The sequence below is a fragment of the Anabrus simplex genome, chromosome 7, assembly GCF_040414725.1.
Source record: "Anabrus simplex isolate iqAnaSimp1 chromosome 7, ASM4041472v1, whole genome shotgun sequence".
In the NCBI taxonomy this organism is placed as follows: Eukaryota; Metazoa; Arthropoda; class Insecta; order Orthoptera; family Tettigoniidae; genus Anabrus; species Anabrus simplex.
In genome coordinates this window covers 163,080,613-163,103,077 of record NC_090271.1, presented here as the reverse complement: position 1 = coordinate 163,103,077, position 22,465 = coordinate 163,080,613, and the positions used below count along the sequence as shown (strand labels likewise).

At 38.3% G+C, this 22,465-nt stretch overlaps 1 protein-coding gene across 1 annotated transcript in view; it reads left to right on the top strand.

The window, feature by feature from the left end:
• Window positions 1–22,465, top strand: part of LOC136877753 (histone-lysine N-methyltransferase NSD2) — a 386,665-nt gene that overhangs the window by 182,154 nt on the left and 182,046 nt on the right. Inside the window, exon 13 of the mRNA XM_067151960.2 lies at window positions 14,037–14,704. Within this exon, the coding sequence (XP_067008061.2) occupies window positions 14,037–14,704 (668 nt within the window). The remainder of the gene's footprint in view (window positions 1–14,036; window positions 14,705–22,465) is intronic.

Below are 22,465 nucleotides of genomic sequence, written 5' to 3'. Positions count from 1 at the left end.
CCTCGGACCTATGGGAGTAATGGAGTTCCACTCCTATTTGATAGGCGGGGGACTCCTTGGAAACAACTTGGCGAACGAAATGGAATTCGATGGGGAGATATCAATATTAATGGGGCTTATGGAAGAAAGAAGGTAGAACTTGCTGAGTCAGCAAAGAGGATGCATCTGGATGTGCTAGGAGTAAGTGATATTCGGGTAAGGGGAGATAAGGAGGAAGAGATAGGAGATTATAAAGTGTACTTGACGGGTGTTAGAAAGGGAAGGGGAGAGTCTGGGGTAGGGCTCTTTATCAGGAATACCATTGCACGCAACATAGTTTCTGTTAGGCACGTAAGTGAGCGAATGATGTGGGTAGATTTGTCAGTGGGAGGAATTAGGACAAGAATTGTGTCCGTGTATTCACCATGTGAGGGTGCAGATGAGGATGAAGTTGACAAGTTTTATGAAGCATTGAGTGACGTCGTGATCAGGGTCAACAGCAAGGATAGAATAGTGCTAATGGGCGATTTCAATGCGAGAGTTGGGAATAGAACTGAAGGATACGAAAGGGTGATTGGTAAATGTGGGGAAGATATGGAAGCTAATGGGAATGGGAAGCGTTTGCTGGACTTCTGTGCTAGTATGGGTTTAGCTGTTACAAATACATTCTTCAAGCATAAGGCTATTCACCGCTACACATGGGAGGCTAGGGGTACCAGATCCATAATAGACTATATCTTAACAGACTTTGAATTCAGGAAATCTTTTAGGAATGTACGAGTTTTTCGCGGATTTTTCGATGATACAGACCATTATCTGATCTGTAGTGAACTAAGTATCTCTAGGCCTAGGGTAGAGAAAGTGAAATCTGTCTGCAAACGAATAAGGGTAGAAAATCTCCAGGACGAGGAAATTAGACAGAAGTACATGGATATGATTAGTGAGAAGTTTCGAACAGTAGACAGTAAGCAGGTTCAGGATATAGAAAGTGAATGGGTGGCATACAGGGATGCTGTAGTAGAAACAGCAAGGGAATGCTTAGGAACAACTGTGTGTAAAGATGGGAAAAGGCGAACATCTTGGTGGAATGATGAAGTGAGAGGAGCCTGTAAACGTAAAAAGAAGGCTTATCAGAAATGGCTCCAAACAAGGGCCGAGGCAGACAGGGATTTGTACGTAGATGAAAGAAACAGAGCGAAACAAATAGTTGTTGAATCCAAAAAGACGTCATGGGAAGATTTTGGGAATAACCTGGAAAGGCTAGGTCAAGCAGCAGGGAAACCTTTCTGGACAGTAATAAAGAATCTTAGGAAGGGAGGGAAAAAGGAAATGAACAGTGTTTTGAGTAATTCAGGTGAACTCATAACAGATCCCAGGGAATCACTGGAGAGGTGGAGGGAATATTTTGAACATCTTCTCAATGTAAAAGGAAATCAACATGGTGGTGTTGCGAACAGCCAAGCTCATGGGGAGGAGGAAAATGATGTTGGTGAAATTATGCTTGAGGAAGTGGAAAGGATAGTAAATAAACTCCATTGTCATAAGGCAGCAGGAATAGATGAAATTAGACCTGAAATGGTGAAGTATAGTGGGAAGGCAGGGATGAAATGGCTTCATAGAGTAGTAAAATTAGCGTGGAGTGTTGGTAAGGTACCTTCAGATTGGACAAAGGCAGTAATTGCACCTATCTATAAGCAAGGGAACAGGAAGGATTGCAACAACTATCGAGGTATCTCATTGATTAGTATACCAGGCAAAGTATTCACAGGCATCTTGGAAGGGAGGGTGCGATCAGTCGTTGAGAGGAAGTTGGATGAAAACCAGTGTGGTTTCAGACCACAGAGAGGCTGTCAGGATCAGATTTTCAGTATGCGCCAGGTAATTGAAAAATGCTACGAGAGGAATAGGCAGTTGTGTTTATGTTTCGTAGATCTAGAGAAAGCATATGACAGGGTACCGAGGGAAAAGATGTTCGCCATACTGGGGGACTATGGAATTAAAAGTAGATTATTAAAATCAATCAAAGGCATTTATGTTGACAATTGGGCTTCAGTGAGAATTGATGGTAGAATGAGTTCTTGGTTCAGGGTACTTACAGGAGTTAGACAAGGCTGTAATCTTTCACCTTTGCTGTATGTAGTTTACATGGATCATCTGCTGAAAGGTATAAAATGGCAGGGAGGGATTCAGTTAGGTGGAAATGTAGTAAGCAGCCTGGCCTATGCTGACGACTTGGTCTTAATGGCAGACTGTGCCGAAAGCCTGCAGTCTAACATCTTGGAACTTGAAAATGGGTGCAATGAGTATGGTATGAAAATTAGCCTCTCGAAGACTAAATTGATGTCAGTAGGTAAGAAATCCAACAGAATTGAATGTCAGATTGGTGATACAAAACTAGAACAGGTCGATAATTTCAAGTATTTAGGTTGTGTGTTTTCCCAGGATGGTAATATAGTAAGTGAGATTGAATCAAGGTGTAGTAAAGCTAATGCAGTGAGCTCGCAGTTGCGATCAGCAGTATTCTGTAAGAAGGAAGTCAGCTCCCAGACAAAACTATCTTTACATCGGTCTGTTTTCAGACCAACTTTGCTTTATGGGAGCGAAAGCTGGGTGGACTCAGGATATCTTATTCAGAAGTTAGAAGTAACAGACATGAAAGTAGCAAGAATGATTGCTGGTACAAACAGGTGGGAACAATGGCAGGAGGGAACTCGGAATGAGGAGATAAAGGCTAATTTAGGAATGAACTCGATGGATGAAGCTGTACGCATAAACCGGCTTCGGTGGTGGGGTCATGTGAGGCGAATGGAGGAGGATAGGTTACCTAGGAGAATAATGGACTCTGTTATGGAGGGTAAGAGAAGTAGAGGGAGACCAAGACGACGATGGTTAGACTCTGTTTCTAACGATTTAAAGATAAGAGGTATAGAACTAAATGAGGCCACAACACTAGTTGCAAATCGAGGATTGTGGCGACGTTTAGTAAATTCTCAGAGGCTTGCAGACTGAACGCTGAAAGGCATAACAGTCTATAATGATAATGTATGTATGTAATAACTTTCTTATTCTGAAGTCCAGTACGGGTTTATAATGAGTAGGGCCCGGATACATATGCACTAAAAACTCCAAAAATATGTATGCACATATGCACTGAAAATGTTGAAAATATACACTAAAAATAAAACAGAATATACTTACCAGACTTATTATTTAATTTTAACTCAGTGTTAAACTGACAAACATGTTTAATTCTTTGCATAATGATGCATGGCAGTAGGTTATCAAGAGTTCTTCAATGTTTTCAGGGGTCAGTGACATTGTTGTCGGACAAAATTAATTTATACGCTGAGAACGATCGTTCTACATCGACGGACTTAACTCGGCTATACTTGTACACTGGCATTGACTGCTCGGCATGACTGATTCCACTTATGTAGCTGCTTATGGATTGACTCCTTTTCAGTTCTGGGTTTGAGTCCAACACCGCACTGAGTTTCCTTATAACGTTTTCTCCAGTGTCACCATGGACCCCATTGAAAGAACTAATGCTGTTTTGAATTAACTGAAAGGATTTGTGTAGGGGTTCACCACAACTTTCTAGGCCCTTCATCGCCTTCAAAGGTGACGAATAATGCACATGGATGAAATTGATATCATTATGTAAAGTTTCAGATTCCAATCTGCACTTTGCTTTACGAACATACGGTGTATGACTATCATCAGTACCTTTCGCTACATCTTTCACTTGATTAAAGTTCTCCTGGTAGAACGATACTACGGATAACAAAGTTCCCCATCTTGTGAGAACAGGTTCTGGCGGAAGAGAAACCTGAACAGATGAGTTTTGTAGAACTGTACACGAGCTGGAGCTTTTAGGAACAGTTTTCCCACCTGAAATTACTTTGTTGACAGATGGAAAGATGTTACGTATCTCTTCTGCAATACGATGCAATCCATGGGCCAAACATGTGACATGGATGAGATTTGGAAAAAAATACTCGCGGAGACTGACCACCACTTTGTAACAATCCCTCTCTGATTCACTATGCCACACGAATCGCTTGTTTCACCTACCGATATCCAGACACAGTTCCCTCCTATGTCAGATTGTATCAAAAGACGACAGAAGCATGCCGTGAAAGTAAATAGTTCTTCTTAAGGGTAGTTTCATCTGGTATCCTTTGACTAGCACAATACTTTTCAAGAAACAAGCGTAGATGTGGTTTATTCAATTTGTGCAGTGGAATGTTGCTGCATACAAAAGCTTTCCAAATATCAGCGGAAAATGTACTAACTTCACACCGTGTTTTCATTTCGGTTAAAAGTAGCTGTTGCATATTCTTAGTTTGCGCTTTTGATCTCAGATGTGTTGTTCTTTCTGAATGATGTTCAGTTTGAAATTATTTTTATCACACTTTACACTCTTGTTGCACACTTGACAGTATATTACATTACCGTCAGTTGTGTAGTCACTATTGCCTGTTTTTAATTAAAAAGATCTAGAGCCCTCATATTTAGGCATTTTTACAATTTAATCTGGTAAAACACTGTAACAAACTATCAGCAAGTTAACAAATGAACGCACTTGTTTAAGCAAACTTTGGGAAGCTACTGTAAGGAGAAAGGATTGTCAGAAGGGAGGAAGTAGCTGTTGTGAAATGGGTCATTATCTGTCTACCTACTTGTGTTGCAACACTGAAAGCCCTTTCCTTAATCAGGGGAAAGTTTCTCGTGTTGTCAAGGGATGTACAACATATAGAGTTCATTATATTTTTCATTTCCTTCAGAAATCTTAGATAATTGATGACACCTAAGAGAAAAATATACCTGCATATGCATTTTAAATATATCTGGGCCCTAATAATGAGATTCATAACTTGCAATGACCTGTGCGTGTCGATGCGACATAAAAAAGTCCTTGACAGATCTTCATTTTTATTATTGTTATTGAAAGAGAATTTCTTTCAAAGTATTTAGTCAGCCAACCTTGACTAGCTTTGAAGTCCTTAATTTTCATATCCTTTGCAGTAGCTAATTCTTTTTACTTGCTCATTTCTGTGGAAACCACTCAACCAAATTCTTGATGTACTCATACAATGTGTCTTCCACTTACAAATATTTCACTGCTTGACTCTGGAAAGCTCGCGGCTACTGGTGGTTTCCAGTGAAAGAAGTTTCATACTTCACCTGTTGTGAATGCAGCTTTTGCCATTCACCTTTCTTATCTGCTTCACCTTCTTACACGCAGCTCTGTTACCTTGTTCTTTGGCTTCTTCAGTATTTCACTATTTCAATCACTATATATGAGCAACAATGACCCATAGTTACAATTTATTTATTTATTTATTTATTTATTTATTTATTTATTTATTTATTCATTCATTCATTCATTTCAAATCGCCCATCTTTGGGGTACGTCAGATCAATCACTTCTTAGATGCTTGTGCTCTTTTCTTCTCCCAATAGTTCTTCATTCTAACTGACCTCCTCCTTTCCTCCTCTGATATCAGAACCTGTTTTCTGGTGTTGTTCTTAACTTGGAACCTCTTAGTTTTGTCTTTGGTCACGGTTTTGGTTGTACCAGTCTTTAACATGAGTTTGGTAATCTTAAGATCTCTCAGATCCTTTTCAACTTCCTTAAACCAATTGGGTTTAGCTTTTTGTTTTTTTTTAATAAAGAAGTCAAAGATCTGTTTAGTTAATCCGTCAGGATTCATTTGGAATATGTGCCCATAGAAATCAATCCTCCTTTTCCTCGTGGTATCCGAGAGTCCGACTTTACGTAGAGGGATTCGTTTCTATAAAAAACTTGTTTGTTATTTTGGAATTTGGGACCCATGATCTTCCTCAATATTTTCCTTTCCTTGATTTCCAATTTCTCCATTTGCCGTATGTGTTTTTGGTTTTCTGGAAAGTTAGTTCTATTTTGGTCCTTCTCGCTTCCATTGCTCCATTGTTCCATTCAATCCATTCCCCTAGGTATTTGAAACTCTTCACCACCTCTATTTTTTGAACTCCTACTTTAATTCTCTTAGGAGTGTCAAGTATATTGGTCTTTTCGAAAGAAATTTTAAGTCCTATCTTCCCCTCCAGCTCTTGTAATTCGGCGATTTGTTCTTTTGCTTCCTCCCACGCTTCTGCAAGCAGCGCCAAGTCGTCAGCAAATGCCAAACACTTAATCATGATTCCTTTGTTTTTTGTTCCAAGTCTTATTCCCCCTCTCGTTCTTGCATTCCATTTCCTCACAACTTTTTCAGGTGCACAGTTGAACAACAGAGGGGAGAGACCATCCCCTTGCCAGACCCCTGTTCTGACATCAAAAGGTTCTGATAGTTCGCCCATGAATCTGTCTTTAGAGGATGTATTCATGAGAGTCTCATTGATGATGTTTAAAGTTTTCCTGTCCAAGCCAAACTCTTCCAAAATATTGAACAACGACTCTCTATCTATGGAATCGTAACCTTTTTGGAAGTCTACAAAAGTCACTGTATACGGTTTTGCCCTCTGCTTCTGGTATGCTAAAATGTTTCTGAGGTTTAAGATCTGTTCAGGGCAAGATCTTCCTTCCCTAAACCCTGCTTAATACTCCCCAAGTTGGCAATCCAACTGAGGTTCAGCTCTCTGCAGTAATGTTCTGGACAATATTTGTATGTCACATCCACCAGTGAAATCCCTCTGTAGTTGTTGGGATCCGATTTCGAACCTTTTTTGTGAAGAGGGTATATCAGGGCCATTTTCCATTCTTTTGGAATAACCTCATTCTTCCATATCTCTTCAAAAAGTTTTTGGAGTGAGTCATTGCATTTTTGCTTGCATACTTCCATAATTCAGCTGTTATCTGATTTTTCCCTGATGCCTGGTTATTTTCCATATGAGTTAGTATTGTCTGGATCTCGCTTATAAATGGGGGTTTAAAGTCAGGGTTGGGGGATGACTTCTGTCCATCATCGAACATCATCTTTTGGCATGGTTCTTTGCAATTCAGGAGTTCCTTGAAATATTATGCTAGTATCTTACAGTTGCCCCTATTACTAGACGCCGTGTTCCCTTTTTGGTCCTGAAATTGCAGAGTTGGGGGGTCGTATCTGTTTAGCTTCTCCCTGAAGATCCGATAATAGTTTCTCATGTTGTTCTTAGCAAAGTCATCATTTATTTTCGTGAGTCGTTGGTCTCCTTGTTCCTTCTTAATTTTCTTGATCCCCTTGGACACCATCTTCCTAATTTCCACAGAGTGTTGCCAGGCACTCTCGTCCTTTTTGGTTTGCCAGATGTGCCATGCCTTCTTCCTCATATCAAATAGTCTATCACACTCTTCGTTCCACCATTTGTGCTTCTTCGTCCTGGTAACAGGCGCAAGCTGCTCTTTTAAACCTAAGAATTTCATTTTTGTCCGTATTGAACTGAGAATGGATGATAGGAAAACTTAAAACGGTCCACCTTTTCAATACAAAAATGTTATAGTTTATTTATAACATGTATTTGCACTTGGAACTAGTTTCGACGCTGTTTTGCGTCATCATCAGCCAAAATGTGGGAAATAGGCCAGCATGTGGGCATTTATATTACACAAGGCGTTACATTAAACAATACACATTTTACAAGGAGATAAAAACAGGGACGAATATAGAAACAAATGAATCGTTGAGAAAGCAAAAGTTATACATATTAAAAATAACCTTAACCACACATCTTGTAGTGCGAAAATATTCGTCTTGAATGATTCCTGAATACAAAACACACACGCACACATTTCTGAAGAGCCAGCAGGCAGGACAAAGTAAAGTGAAACCTTAAGAGTTCTTCTGAGAAGAGTTCATCATTTTTTCTATGTTCCGACTAACTGATGAAATCTCCCTTGAGTTCCTGATAAACATACACAATAGGAAATTCTCCTTCACTCTCAACAATAGCTATAAAGACCAACGGCAAATTTCATTTTAAATATTGTGCAGAGACGTGAAAGCATGATCTTGAACATGATATAACTCCTTCATATAACCCAATTTTTTACACAAGGTGTTACATTAAACAATACACATCTTACGAGGAGATAAAAACAGGGACGAATGTAGAAACAAATGCATCGTTGAGAAAGCAAAAGTTATACATATTAAAAATAAGCTTAACCACACAACTTGCAGTGCGAAAATATTTGCCTTGAATGATTCTTGAATACAAAACGCACGCGCACACATTTCTAAAGAGCCAGCAGGCAGGAAAAAGTAAGGTGAAACCTTAAGAGTTCTTCAAAAACATGAATATCCCGAAAAACAGATCTGTCTTTCAGATTATGCATAATACTTTGTCACGCCACACACTTTCACCACATCACCCTCCATACTTCCCCTCCTTCCACTCCTCCTCCCCTACCGCTCCTCCCCTCTCCCCTCCTAATCCAACAATGGCCGCTCCCCAGACCTAAACTATCCAACACGCTCTGTTCCTCTTCATCTCGCGCCATAGCTTTACCGCCTCATGTCCTGCAATAAACATCATAGAAACCTGCCCCCACCCTACACGTAACGCTGCAACAATACACCACAAATACTGGCACAGTCAACCTCCAAACTCTCAACAACGTATTCCTTAATACCTATTTTATATTCTTGTCGAGCTGAATACCGGACCTGTGAAGATTACAAGATTATTTTGTGCATCTACAGAATGGTGTGTTAATGAAGCTATGTAATATAGAGAGAGACTTTCAAAGGTGGTTAAATGAAGAAGTTCTATCATGTTCAAGATCATGCAAGGTTGGCTTCCACATCTCTGCACAGTATTTAAAATACAATTTACCGTTGGTCTTTTATAGCTATTGTTGAGAATTAAGGAGAATTTCCTGTTGTGTATGTTTATCAGGAACTCAAGGGAGACTTCATTAGTTAGTCGGAACATAGAAAGAATGATGAACTCTTCTCAGAAGAACTCTTAAGGTTTCACTTTACTTTGTCCTGCCTGCTGGCTCTTTAGAAGTGTGTGCGCGTGCGTTTTGTATTCAGGAATCATTCAAGGCAAATATTTTCGCACTGCAAGTTGTGTGGTTAAGCTTATTTTTAATATGTATAACTTTTGCTTTCTCAACGATGCATGTGTTTCTACATTCGTCCCTGTTTTTATCTCCTTGTAAGATGTGTATTGTTTAATGTAACGCCTTGTGTAATATAAATGCCTACATGCTGGCCTATTTCCCACATTTTGGCTGATGATGACGCAAAACAGCGTCGAAACTAGTTCCAAGTGCAAATACATGTTATAAATAAACTATAACATTTTTGATAAGATTCTTCTCCATTTGCTTCCACTCCTGACCTCCTAGGTCACTGGTTAACTTGCCCCAGTCCTCCTTGTTCTCCTTTATTTTTTCCGGATCATATCTCCTTCATGCAAGGTTTTTTCTTTGAAAGTTACTCTTGGGGATGATCTTCAGTTTCACTTTAGATAAGTAGTGGTCCGAGTTGAGGTTGGCTCCTCTGAGAACCCTAACATTTTGGATTTCCTTATGAAATTTCTGCTTTGTAGCAACATGATCTAACTGGAATTCTCCCAGGAGAGGGTTAGGTGATACCCACGTGTTCTGTTTTCTTGGCAATTTCTTAAAGCTAGTTGACTTCAGGACCAAATTGTGTGCCTGGCATAATTCGATGAGCCTGACACCATTTTGGTTGGTCCTGTTATGTGCTGGGTAACACCCCACTATATGCCTGAACCTTTTCTCTCTCCCCACTTGGGCATTAAAATCCCCTAGAAGGATGACGTTATGTTTATCAGGTATCTTCTGGATCGTGTGATCTAGTTTATCCCAGAATAGTTCCACCTTCTCCTTATTTGTTTTGTTGTCAATGTTTATAGGGGCGTGAACATTCACAATTGTATATACTTTGTTGGTGGACTTAAACGTGAGTATGGATAGCCTTGCAGATGTAGACTCAAAGCTTGTAATGGAGTCTAATACTTTCTTGTTGATTACAAAACCTGTCCCAAGATGGGGAACGTTTTTCATAACTCTCGTCCCTGTCTCCCCCTTAAGTATCCTGAATCCTCCCAATTCAAAGCTGTCCTCATCCAAGAATCTGGTCTCTTGCACAGCCGTTATGATGATTCTATGTTCATTTAATGTTTCTATTGGAGTCTTAAGTTTCCCCACTTTCACAAGCGAATTTGCATTAAAAGTGGCTGAGTAGTTTGCTTTCCTGTATTTTATTTTGTTTGAGCTTCCAAGGCGCTCTGATTCGTCTTTGCGTGACGTTGCAGACTCCCCAGAATCTGAATGTCTGTTTGCGCACTTATCTGCACCTGGGGTAATTAGTTTCACATCACACTTTTACATGATTGATGATAATTCTTTGAATTCTGGGGGTGACTTCTAGAGTCACCTTTTGTTACAACCAAGGTTGTTAACCCCGAAGGATTATTCACAGCCGCCCCTTACATGGATACAGATGCTGACCAAAGGCCGCCCTATTTGGGAACAGTCGCTTTTGAATTTTGATTTGATTTTTAATTCGTGGTGAACTCCACTAGGCTCTTCCGCTCTCTCCGCCGTTGGGAATCGGATTCCTCTTCTGCCTTTGAGACTGTTGACCAGGTCTCACCTAGTAACCCTTACAGGGTGCTACCATCCGGAGCCAGATGGACCCTCGTTTTTCCCATCACTGGAAAGCACTTATTTATATAATAATTTAAGTTATCTCTGTGGCCTACTAGCGGCCATGATGCTGGCCGTAAAGTAATATTGTAATGTTGAAAGGTGGAACTAGTGAAGCGAAGCAAAGATAACTAGTAGCCATGTTGTTGGCCGTAAAGTCTTAACTGACAAATACATTATTGATATAGAAATATAATTATGAGCATACTACATTTTCCATAAGATGTTGCTCTGTGACATTTCTACTGATAAATTTTGTTTGATTAAAAATGTGACCACGAGTTGAAAGGTTAGTAACCAGGAAAAAATAAACATGAAGTATGTGATCTTTTAGGCGCTATCTTCTAACTTCCATGGTAACTTCATTTTTTAATTTTTTATTTATTTATTTATTTATTTATTTATTTATTTATTTATTTATCTGTTTGTTTGTTTGTTTGTTTGTTTGTTTGTTTGTTTGTTTGTTTGTTTGTTTGTTTGTGAAGTGCAAACACCAAAACTAATAGCAATGGCTTACTTATTATTGTCCAGAGATAGGTTGTTACAACCTTGTCCCTAATAATGTGCACTTTCTGATTTTAAATCCATTAGCGCCTAGCGTTGCCATATTGCAACGATTTTCGCACCTTTTTCTTTTAATGCTGTAGGCAACAAGAAATAATCTGGAAGATTGTGGAGTCATCCAACAGTTAGAGAAGAGTTTGTAGAATCTAGTAATCATGTTTATTTCGTTTAAAAATCTATTGTTGTGACACAAAGACTGGTGGACTCTTGGTTATTTTAAGATTCCTGCGCAATGGCTGCCGGTTTCACGTACGAAGGATATAAAATCTATAAGTGAAGTTCTTTCATTGGATTATGTTTACAGTAGGATTGTGCACACTTCATTATATATGTTGTAAGCATTTGAAGCAGTACGGGCGCACAATGCCGTAGTAGTGCTTGTTGAATGATTAGCGTAGGCGCTTATACTCAGTAAAATAGCTGCAGCTGTCAGATCATGATACTTTATACTGATTCATACATCTTCATTTCAGAAAGGGATTTTCCCTTTTAGAAGCACTGGATATGCTACTGACTGAAGATCTCGATGGTGATATTTTTGTGGAACCGCCCTATGTAAATGTACTTACAGATGCGGGCTCCTAGTGATGAAGATGATGGTGGGCTTGTTGATAATCTCTCTCTCGAAAGTTATGTGTCAGTGCTAAAATGAAGCTCTTAAATAATGAAAGAATCGGGATTAGTTACGATGGTGAAGGTGTGTTACCAGAGGACGGAGAGCCTTTTCTGTCTACTGATGCAAGATATGTTTCAATACCCGATGCTGCGAAAGAGCGGATAACTGACAGAGGAAATAATAAATCAAATAAAAAACGAAGATAGACCGATGGGGCCGATTTCAATATTGGGTGACTGTTGACATTTCCGGAGTCTAGTTATAGCAAGTGAAAATCCATGACTGTTGTTGACATTTTGGAATTGTTTACAGATAACCAGCTGATCGAACATTTAGTTCGAGAGTCTAAAATGTATGGGGTGTTTTTAAATTGTACGGACCCACAAATAACTTCTGATGAAATTCGTTGCTTTGTCGCCATACTTTTCATTTCTGCATATAATAGGTTGCCCTCCAAACGTTCTTATTGAGACACGCAGGATGATATGAAGACAGTGAAAGATTGTCATTCTCTATCTCTGTGGCCAACGTGCAAGTATAGACTAATAGTTTCTAACTGCATCTGAAGTTCCTTGATTCTTCTTTTTCGTATTTTTGATTTTATTCTATTGTTCCAGTGAGTGTTTTATTTTGACAAGCAATGAACTGTACATACGTGTCTATATACTGTAAAGAAATATCTTCTCCTTTGTTCAATAATTCTTTTTTTTTTTTTTTTTTTTTTTTACCGCGCTGTGAATAAAAACTGATATTCCATATTCTTACAATAAATAATGCTAAGATATTTCAACATTGTTATTGCATGAAAACAAAAAAAAAAAAAACCACTTTGCAACCTAAATTCGACTTTCAAAACTCATTGTTTAAAAATAGGTAGTGCAAGCGCCTAGCGTTACCATATGGCAACGTCAAATATCTTATGACCTAGCGATTCAAAAATTCTGAAACTAGTTTTATTAGTTTATTTTGGTCTCAAACATGCGGCAAAACACAATAAGTCAGGAAATCTCCGACAAAAAATAATTCAGGCACTAATGAGTTAATATATAAATATTTTTAAAAAAACATGTTGAAATATTTAAATAAATGTGTTATTTCTTTCTCTATCACAATTTGTATGGTTGATCCAAAATTTTCAATTTCTAGTGTTAGCTTTACTGGGGCTCTACTTTATGCTATTTTGGCCAAGGAACTGTTAAACACACTGACTTGAAGTAAAGCAAATCTTGTTATGAGAATAGCAGTCATTAAGAAACTCGTGTACAATATTGTAATGGTTAAAATAGCTAGTAATTTTTATCTTTCAAGTTAACAGTTTTCCTTTCCGTAGTCACGTATTATATTGCACTGTTAACTTTCTATTAGTGTTTCTTGGATAATGTTTCAAAACCTCTTCGTCCTTGATAATAGTGAGCCTTATTTGCTAAAATATGTCTCGCTAAACCATTCGGACCATGTTAGATTTCAGAGGAAGATTTTCCTTTTCATTTAATGGACACAGATACATTTTCCTTGTAAAAACTGGAACTTCCTGAACTTTTAATAACTGAATAATTAAATATTCATGTTCTTTGCATGGATCCTATTCATAATCCAGAAAAATTGTCATTATTCTTTAACAACCATGATTTACCTGTTATCAGTTTTGTTCCAGGCATTGTGGTGGAAGAAGGTCATTGTATGGATTTATTTATCACTTTAAACAATGAAGAATTGTCCTATACTCTAGATTATTCCAGTCATATTGAGCACTTTAACAATGCGTTACTTTTTCTCCATTTGTAGTAAGAGGAGAAGTCTATAGTTTTCGTTGTGACCTTTGTGACCATTCATTGGAATAATTGTTATGTGAATATTGATAATTCTGATTACAATCGATGTATTCTATCACTAGTTCACTGTTGTAATCAGGACTGATTGACTTACGTTTTTTCCTACACGCAATTGCTCTAAGAACACTTTGATGAAAGTGTGATATAATTGATGGATACATTGATGTCTTTTAAATTAAAAGTTGGCCAAACATTTGGGGACGAGGGTATATATTGGATATATACCCAACATGTTGTCGTGTGAGGACCTGTTTGCTACTGGCCAGTGAATGATATACTGTGGTGTAGATTCCAACCAAAATTTATATCCTTTCAGTACCCTTTGAATATTATTTATTCAGTGTTTTAGATATATAGTGCTTCTCTGATTACTAATACAAATTTGTGTTATTGTCCATAGATACCATACAACAGCAGGTTCATCAACACGAGACAGTAGTGGATTGTCATCTGGTGATGACAATGAGGATGAAGAGGAAGGCGAAGAACGGGAGCGAAGTGTCATTCGTAATACAACATCTACATTGAAGAAGGGAGGCAGTCTTTTTCGGGGTTTTGTTCGTGAGAAAGTGTGTCAGATCTGCTTGAAAACAGGTGATACTGTTAAGTGCAAGGGTCCTTGTTTAGGGGTGTTCCATCTCTCTTGCAACAACAACACTGTGGTTAAACAGGAAGTGCTTGATACCGATGAACAGAGTTCTATTAATATAAAAACTGAAATATTGACAGAACAAAATGGAACACCTAAAGGATCCAGTATACGTTCTGAGCTGCCAAGGAATGTAACAAGAGAAGACTCCAAAGACAAGCTCAGTTGTGAGACTGTGTCACCAGTTAAGTCCCTATCAAATGACACAGCAACAACCTCCTTTTCTTCGCAAGACTCTGTTACTGGTGATCAGCCTGGTCTATTATTGGGCGGAAGTGAAAGTAGTCAGGACAAGTGTGATCTAAACTCAGGATTTCGTTGCAAAACTTGCATCGAGGGAAGGCTTCCACCTTGTTTTGCATGTAATTCGGAGAAGGAACCTAAAACACAATCGGGTACAAGGCAACGTTGTGTCATAAGTTAGTATGCACATGTTTTTCCTCATGTTATTTTTCCTTTAAAATACATTCTTTTGCTACTAAAATGAGTGGTCTGTCTATAACTTATAGTGGTGGAGGTATTAACTTGAGCTCAAAATGAACATAGTACAAAGAAACTCTTGTCCATTTTGCATAGTAAATACTTGACAATTAATACTGGCGTGAATATTCTACTGAGAAATCCCTCATGGGAACTTCATACTGTTTTATTGGTTTATGCAATCCCTTGCAAGCATTGAATGATAAACCTGAGGCGGTGATTTCTTCTGGTTTGAAACCAGAAATGTAGCATTTTATAGCATTTTGAAGAAAAATTTAGAATTTCAGTTACCGTATTTACACGCGTATTAGACCCCTTTTCCCCTCACTTTTACAAAGAAAGTAAAGGGAGGGGGGTCCAATATGTGTTAACTTCAAATTTTGTGCAGTGAACACACGACTTCTAGGCAATAAAGAGCTATAAATTGTACATGTAAACATTCTACACTATTCTTTAAGAATTGTATGAATGTATATGAGTTTGTACAGCCAAGAAATGTGTTCCACCTATCAATACTTATTTATTGTAAATGGATTTACATTAGTACCGGTTTCTGCCTTTCATGGCCATCATCAGCTAGTACATAATTATATTTCAGCCATTAGACAATATCACAAAGATGTTATTATGTTAATCATCCAGATGTCTAATGGGGATGAGAATAAAATATATTAGTAGTGTTTGTCTATGTGGGGTTAAAATATCTGTGATCAAAGTGGTAATGACAGCTACAGTAAACTAAAACTTTTTGAGTATACATTGGACATGAGTACATTAAACATATTAAAATATATAAGGCACAGCATAAAACACTTTATAAGTTAAACACACTAAAATATGGTGTGTGTATATATATATATATATATATATATATATATATATATATATATATGTTAAAACACTTGTTAAAATTTGAGAGTTTGTGTTGCGTGGAGTTCCTTCCTCAATCTTCTTTATGGTTCTTGTGCTTCTGTATTTATGTTAATTTAGTTGCATGAAGTGATCTTCGAGATTATCCTATGGCTGATATGTCATATAGATTCGTCGTGAAAATTTTTGAGTACTATGTAATTCAACCGTTGATGTAATTCAGTAAGTTCTATGACAGGCTGCAAGACTTGAATTTAAATTTTGATTAGGAGCTGTTGGTGGCGACACCTCTCTCGCCTGTATTCGTGTTGTAGTTATTATCTGTAAAGGTAAGCTAATATAAGTATAGTGTGCGTATGAAGGAATGCCCGGTGTGTGTATGGAAATGAAAAGAGTACTTACTATTGTTGTTGTGGAGGTCGTGTAGCGATATGTTTGGCAGCTCTCTGTGTTCTACTACGGGTGCGTCTGGGTCTTGTGTTAGCTGTGGAGAGGGATGTAGGTGGAGGGGTAGGAGGAATGGCTATAGTGGAAGTAGGGGTAGAGTTAGGCTTGTGATTCGTCGGTTTATTAGGGCGTGTGTTTACTATTTTGAGACAGTCGCTTCTTAATGCAGGAATGGCTTTATCAAAAATGATGCTGGTTTTCTCTGTAATGTCGTTAATGTTATGTTTGGGATTACCGTATTGGTCCAGAGAAAAATAGAAGTCTTCTAAAAATAAAATTCAGGAAACTAAATTGTCAAAAATTACCAGTGTTTCGCCCAGAGTGTGGCATGGGCTCATCAGTTGGATACCGCACCTTTTCCAAGACACTGGCCGGCTAGCACGCCGGTAGCGACACCACTGCAAGCCATACATGTGATAAGCACAATCCAGTGCTGACGTGCTAGAGGAGAATTGCATCTCCACTTGCTATTTTGCCCTCCCGGGCTAGCATAAACAAAATATGGCTTCCGCTTGAGATAGCTAAAAATAAAATTGAGGAAACTCAGTCGTCAAAAATTACCAGTGTTTTGCCCAGAGTGCGGCATGGGTTCATCAGTTGGTTACCGCACCTTTTCCAAGACACTGGCCTGCGCTAGCGTTGGCAGCACTGAAAGAATAGTCAAAGGCATGGTCAATTGGAATTCGTCAATCAGAGCCAAGTAATTCAATGACCGACATTTTTGTATTAATATCAGCTGTTTGCGGCGATTAATGCTATCGTATGTAGTGAATAAAGTAGAAATTCAGCGGGATATTAACTACTGATGAATAAATAGTTTACATTTGTGCAAAGTGTTGTCATTTAATTTTACCCATTGTTGTCTACAATTTCTTGGAGAGCACTTTTATTTATTATTCTCTAACATGCTTTACCATAAACAAGTAGCGTGGGCCTAATACGTGTTTTTTAATATTTGTATTGTCTTACGGAACACACAGGAACGTTGAAATATTAAAATTCTGGTGTTTTAGCAATATTCCTTTCCTCAGAATTTCAACATTTATGTGAATTTCAAGTAAGCAAATTCCAAGCATGCTCGAGATTTATCTCCTATTAAAATCCATCGCCCTCGGCCGGGATCAATCTCGCAAACCTCAGATCCAGTAGACAGACCAGTGAGGATGTATTATTTGGAGATGTATTACTTGATTTTGTACTCGTTTATAACATAAGCTAGTTTGTGGTATGTACAGACGTGCCAAGTCTCCCGATTTTTCATCGTTCCTCCCGATCTCCCGATCGCCGGGTCCGATCTCCCGATTTTCAGAGCAATATCCGTAATTTTCGTATTATTTTAAACTCCCGCGTATTTCCTCGTTCTATCGATATATGACTGAGTATGGCTGGTCGATAGTAGTTCTAATAATGATACCAGATGGCAGTACAGGGCACGGTGGCTAGTCGTGCTGCTCTTTGATCTATAATACAGTCATTCTCTTTGCAAGCGAGTCAAGCAAGTAACATTCTCTTTGGAGTAACCTAACCTCAGAAGTAGCACACCATAGTTGTTTTACCCGTAGAAGTGCTCGTGTTGTGCCTTAATATTTGTTTTGGCCAAAATGTCAAAAAAGAAATATGATGCAGTGTTTAAAAGTGCTTATAGGGAAGAGTTTCCGTGTTTGAGTGAATCCAGAAAGGGACCAACGTTCACATTCTGTACTATATGTAGGTGTGAATTTTCAGTTGCACATGGCGGGAAATGCGATATACTCAAGCATATGCAAACGAAATAATATAAGGAGAGTGTCCAGTGTGTAGAAAGAAACCAGAAACTGAACTTTTCATGTAAAAACCAAGATGTAAATCCTGTAACGAATGCCGAGGCGTTATTTACGTCATTTATAGTAGAACATAACCTGCCTGTAAATTGTGCCGATCACGCCGGGCCTTTGTTTCGCAAAATGTTTCCTGATTCGGAAATCGCTAAACGATATGGGTGTGCTAGAACGAAAACAGCGGCTATCATTACAGAAATGTATATGGAAGAAAGGAAGAAAATTGTATCACATGTGCAGGTGAATGCATTTTCTGTTGCTACTGATGATAGCAATAAAAGCGACTTGAAGATATATCCCATTGTTGTAACATTTTTTAGGCCTGAACTCAATGAAATTCAGAGTTGTCTACTTTCTGTGCCTAATTTAGAAGGGGATGCTACTGGAGCTAACATTGCCAATCTTTTGCTCTCAACTTTTCGGGAATTCTGCATTCCATTAAAAAACTGCCTAGCTCTTGGTGCTGATAATGCTCCAGTAATGGTAGGATTAAAGAATGGTGTGGCAGGATGTTTGAAGCTGGAAAATAGTAACATAATCATCGTAGGCTGCTCTTGTCACCTAATTAATCTTGCTGCCGAGAAGGGTGCGGCGTGCTTGCCCGTAAATGTAGATGAAAGTATAATTGATATATTTTATTATCTGGAAAGGAGTGCAAAAAGGAAAGAAAAGTTCAGAGAATTTCAGACTTTACACAACAGGAAAATTCTGAAGCATGTGCCTACTCGATGGTTATCACTAAGAAAGTATTTAGATAGGATTTTGCTTCAGTGGGACCCTTTGGTTACATTATTCAGGAGCGAAATTGTGAGTAAGGATTCTCAGATGGGAACTTTGAAGACTTACAAAATTCCTGAGCGCAGTTTAAGTGCAGATGTGTCTTGTTTGTCTGAAAACATTAAGGAATGTCATAACATTTCACCTCACTCCTCAGTTAAAAGGAAAACCCAGTCATCAGTTTCACTAAAAAAAAATGAAACTACTGATCACACTAAGAGCCATGCATTGTCACGTGAAGAACGACTTTTCATGTTCCTTTCATCAAATTTACATTACTCTTTTTGCCATTTTCTCTCAAGTTTTATGGATATCTTTGAGAATCCAAACGTAGCTCTTCAGTCAAGTATGCCGCACATCCACTTATTGAGGTCAGTTTTGGAGGAACTATTGAATAATGTGATGGTAAGGTTTGTGAAACCAGACGTTATTAAAAGATCCTCCTCTCTCCTTGATGTAGATTATCATACTCCAGCAAATCAAAAGGATGATTGTGATTTGATGATAGGGAACTCTGCGTTTGTTTTAGTGAACACCTTGAAGTCTGAGGAAAGGTGCGTATTCTTTCTGTTAGAAAGTGTTTCTCTTCATCGTATGACTACATGGTTCACAAATTTCCATTCAAAGATGAAGTTTTAATTAATGCAGAAGTTGCAAATATTTCTGCTATAAGTAAGGCATCATTTTCTAGCCTTAGATTTTTCATTAACAAGCGTCCGAACATTTTGACTAGTGAAACGGAACATTTGGATAAAGAAACTGATATTCTGTACTCCCAGTTCTGTAACTTTCAGCTCGAAGAAACAGACCTGGCAAAAGGAAGAATTGATGCTCAATGGGCATTGGTAGGTCAGATGAAATCAGCTGATGGTGTACTTAAATATGACAGACTCTCTAAGGTGATGCTTGCTATTTTATCAATTCCACATAGCAATGCAGAATGTGAAAGGATTTTTAGCAGAGTCACAAAGACAAAAACACAGTTCAGATCCTTGCTGTCAGAACAAACTTTGGAGAAACTTTTAACCTTGAAATTAGTTCAGCAACGCAAGTGCTTTGAGCAAAAATTTAGTTCCGAGTTTCTGAAGAGGGCTAAGTCAGCTACTGGTGTGTTGAACAACAATTAGTCATAATGTGAGTGATCACCATGTTGAAGGATGAGAAGTCACATGTTTCTACAGTTCAGGTATGTCCAGTATTTAGTATTCACATGTAAATGATGAAAAAAAAATATATGGGCAAATAGAATTGTTAATGTATTGAATGATAATGAATTTGTACATGTTTTGCCATCAGTGATGTGTCGTAATACGTCGCGATTCGCTGCGAAATTTCTCCTGATTTTTCACATTTGAAAGTTGGCATGTCTGTATGTAGTACTGTATGCATAATACTCTTCTCCCTATAGCATTAATATTTCTATTGCTGGTATGCTGGCAATATTTAGGATGAAACATTCTTAACTATAATATATTTTATTACTAGTTTACTAGCAAGCATGAAACACTTTATTATTTTTCTGACCCCATAAATATTTATTGAAGTACATTATATATGAAAGTATGAAGGGGGCGCCGTACTGAGTGGCTCAGATGGTTAAGGCGCTGGCCTTCTGAACCCAAGTTGGTAGGTTCGATCCTGGCAGAGTCCGGTCGTATTTGAAGGTGCTCAGATACGTCAGCCTCGTGTCGATATATTTACTGGCACATAAAAGAACTCGTGCAGGACAAAATCCTGGCACCTCAGCGTTTCTGAAAAGGGTGAAAAGTAGTAGTGGGACGCGGAAACATTATTATTATTATTATTATTATTATTATTAGGAATGGGGAGGGTAAGCCCCAGTATCGACATAGCCTACTGCTATCCGAATAGCACCAAGGGCTCTACTCAGGGCTTAGCATCGTCATCCGACAGATGAATCACCATCAACAGCGTCAATGCCCCCACTCCATATAAACACGGCAGAGAGGTTCGGGATTGATTCCAGGCTTTTAGCACACAATCTAGCCATTAGAAATTGTATACTACCACCTCTCCTACCGTGCCAGTCAACATTTTGATGGTAATAATATTTTCGACCCCCTGGATTCGATGATACAGATGTTCATTCCCATAGGACATCTGAAATATTTGTTCCCCTGGATTTCGAACCGTCTAATTGCGGTTTCGGACGATGCTGACCTAACGCTTTTAACAACCATAGCCATCAGACACCGCACAGAGAGTGGACGTATTACACCACTTATGTACGAATATTTTAATGCTTCACATTACAGTATTCATGCCACCAACAGTATTTTATATAATATTATAAGGAGACTGCAACTTAAGGTCTGTGGTCCGCGTTGATCCCTTAATATGGGTGAAACATGTCCCTTAACATTTTATAATAATATTTAGTTCTTAAAAAAGATCTCTTTGTATTGAATAGGTGGATATTTAAAAAACAACACTTGTAACATACTTTGTATTTACATACCACTTAATCGAGCAGCTCGTCTCCTTTCTCCCAAGTCTTCCCAGCCCAAACTTTGCAGCATTTTTGTAACGCTACTCTTTTGTCGGAAATCACCCAGAACAAATCAAGCTGCTTTTCTTTGGATTTTTTCCAGTTCTTGAATCAAGTAATCCTGGTGAGGGGTCCTATACACTGGAACCATACTCCAGTTGGGGTCTTACCAGAGACTTACATGCCCTCTCCTTTACATCTTTACTACAACCCCTAAATACCCTCATAACCATGTGCAGAGATCTGTACCCTTTATTAACAATCATATTTATGTGATTTCCCCAATGAAGGTCTTTTCTTATATTAACACCTAGGTACTTAAAATGATCCCCAAAATGAACTTTCACCCCATCAGCGCAGTAATTAAAACTGAGAGGACTTTTCCTATTTGTGAAACTCACAACCTGACTTTTAACCCCGTTTTTCATCATACCATTGCCCACCGTCCATCTCACAACACTATCGAGGTCACCCTGCAGCCGCTCACAATCCTGTAACTTATTTATTACTCTGTGCAAAATAACATCATTTGCAAACAGCCTTATCTCTGATTTCACTTCTTTGCACATATCATTGATATACCGTATATAAGAAAACATGAAGGTCCAGTAATACTGCCTTGAGGAATTCCCCTCTTAATTATTACAGGGTCAGATAAAGCTTCGCCTACTCTAATTCTCTGAGTTATATTTTCTAGAAATATAGCCACCCATTCAGTCACTCTTTTTTCTAGTCCAATAGCACTCATTTTTGCCAGTAGTCTACCATATCAAATGCCTTAGGTAGGTCAATCGCAATACAGTCCATTTAACCTCCTGAATCCAGGATATCTGCTATATCTTGCTGAAATCCTACAAGCTGAGCTTCAGTGGAATAACCTTTCCTAAACCCAAAGTGCCTTCTGTCAAACCAGTTATTAATTTTGCAAACATGTCTAATATAATCAGAAAGAATGCTTTCTCAAAGCTTACATACAATGCATGTCAAACTGACTGGCCTGTAATTTTCAGCTTTATGTCTATCACCCTTTCCTTTATACTATAGCAACTCTCCATTCATTTGGTATAGGTCCTTCAACCAAAAAATAATCAAATAAGTATTTCAGATATGATACTATATCCCAACCCATTGCCTTTAGTATATCCCCAGAAATCTTATCAATTCCATCTGCTTTTCCAGTTTTCAACTTTTGTATCTTACCGGTACTGTAAATGTCATAGTTATCATAGGTAAATTTGAATACTTCTTTAGTATTACTCACATCTCCTTGCTGGACATTA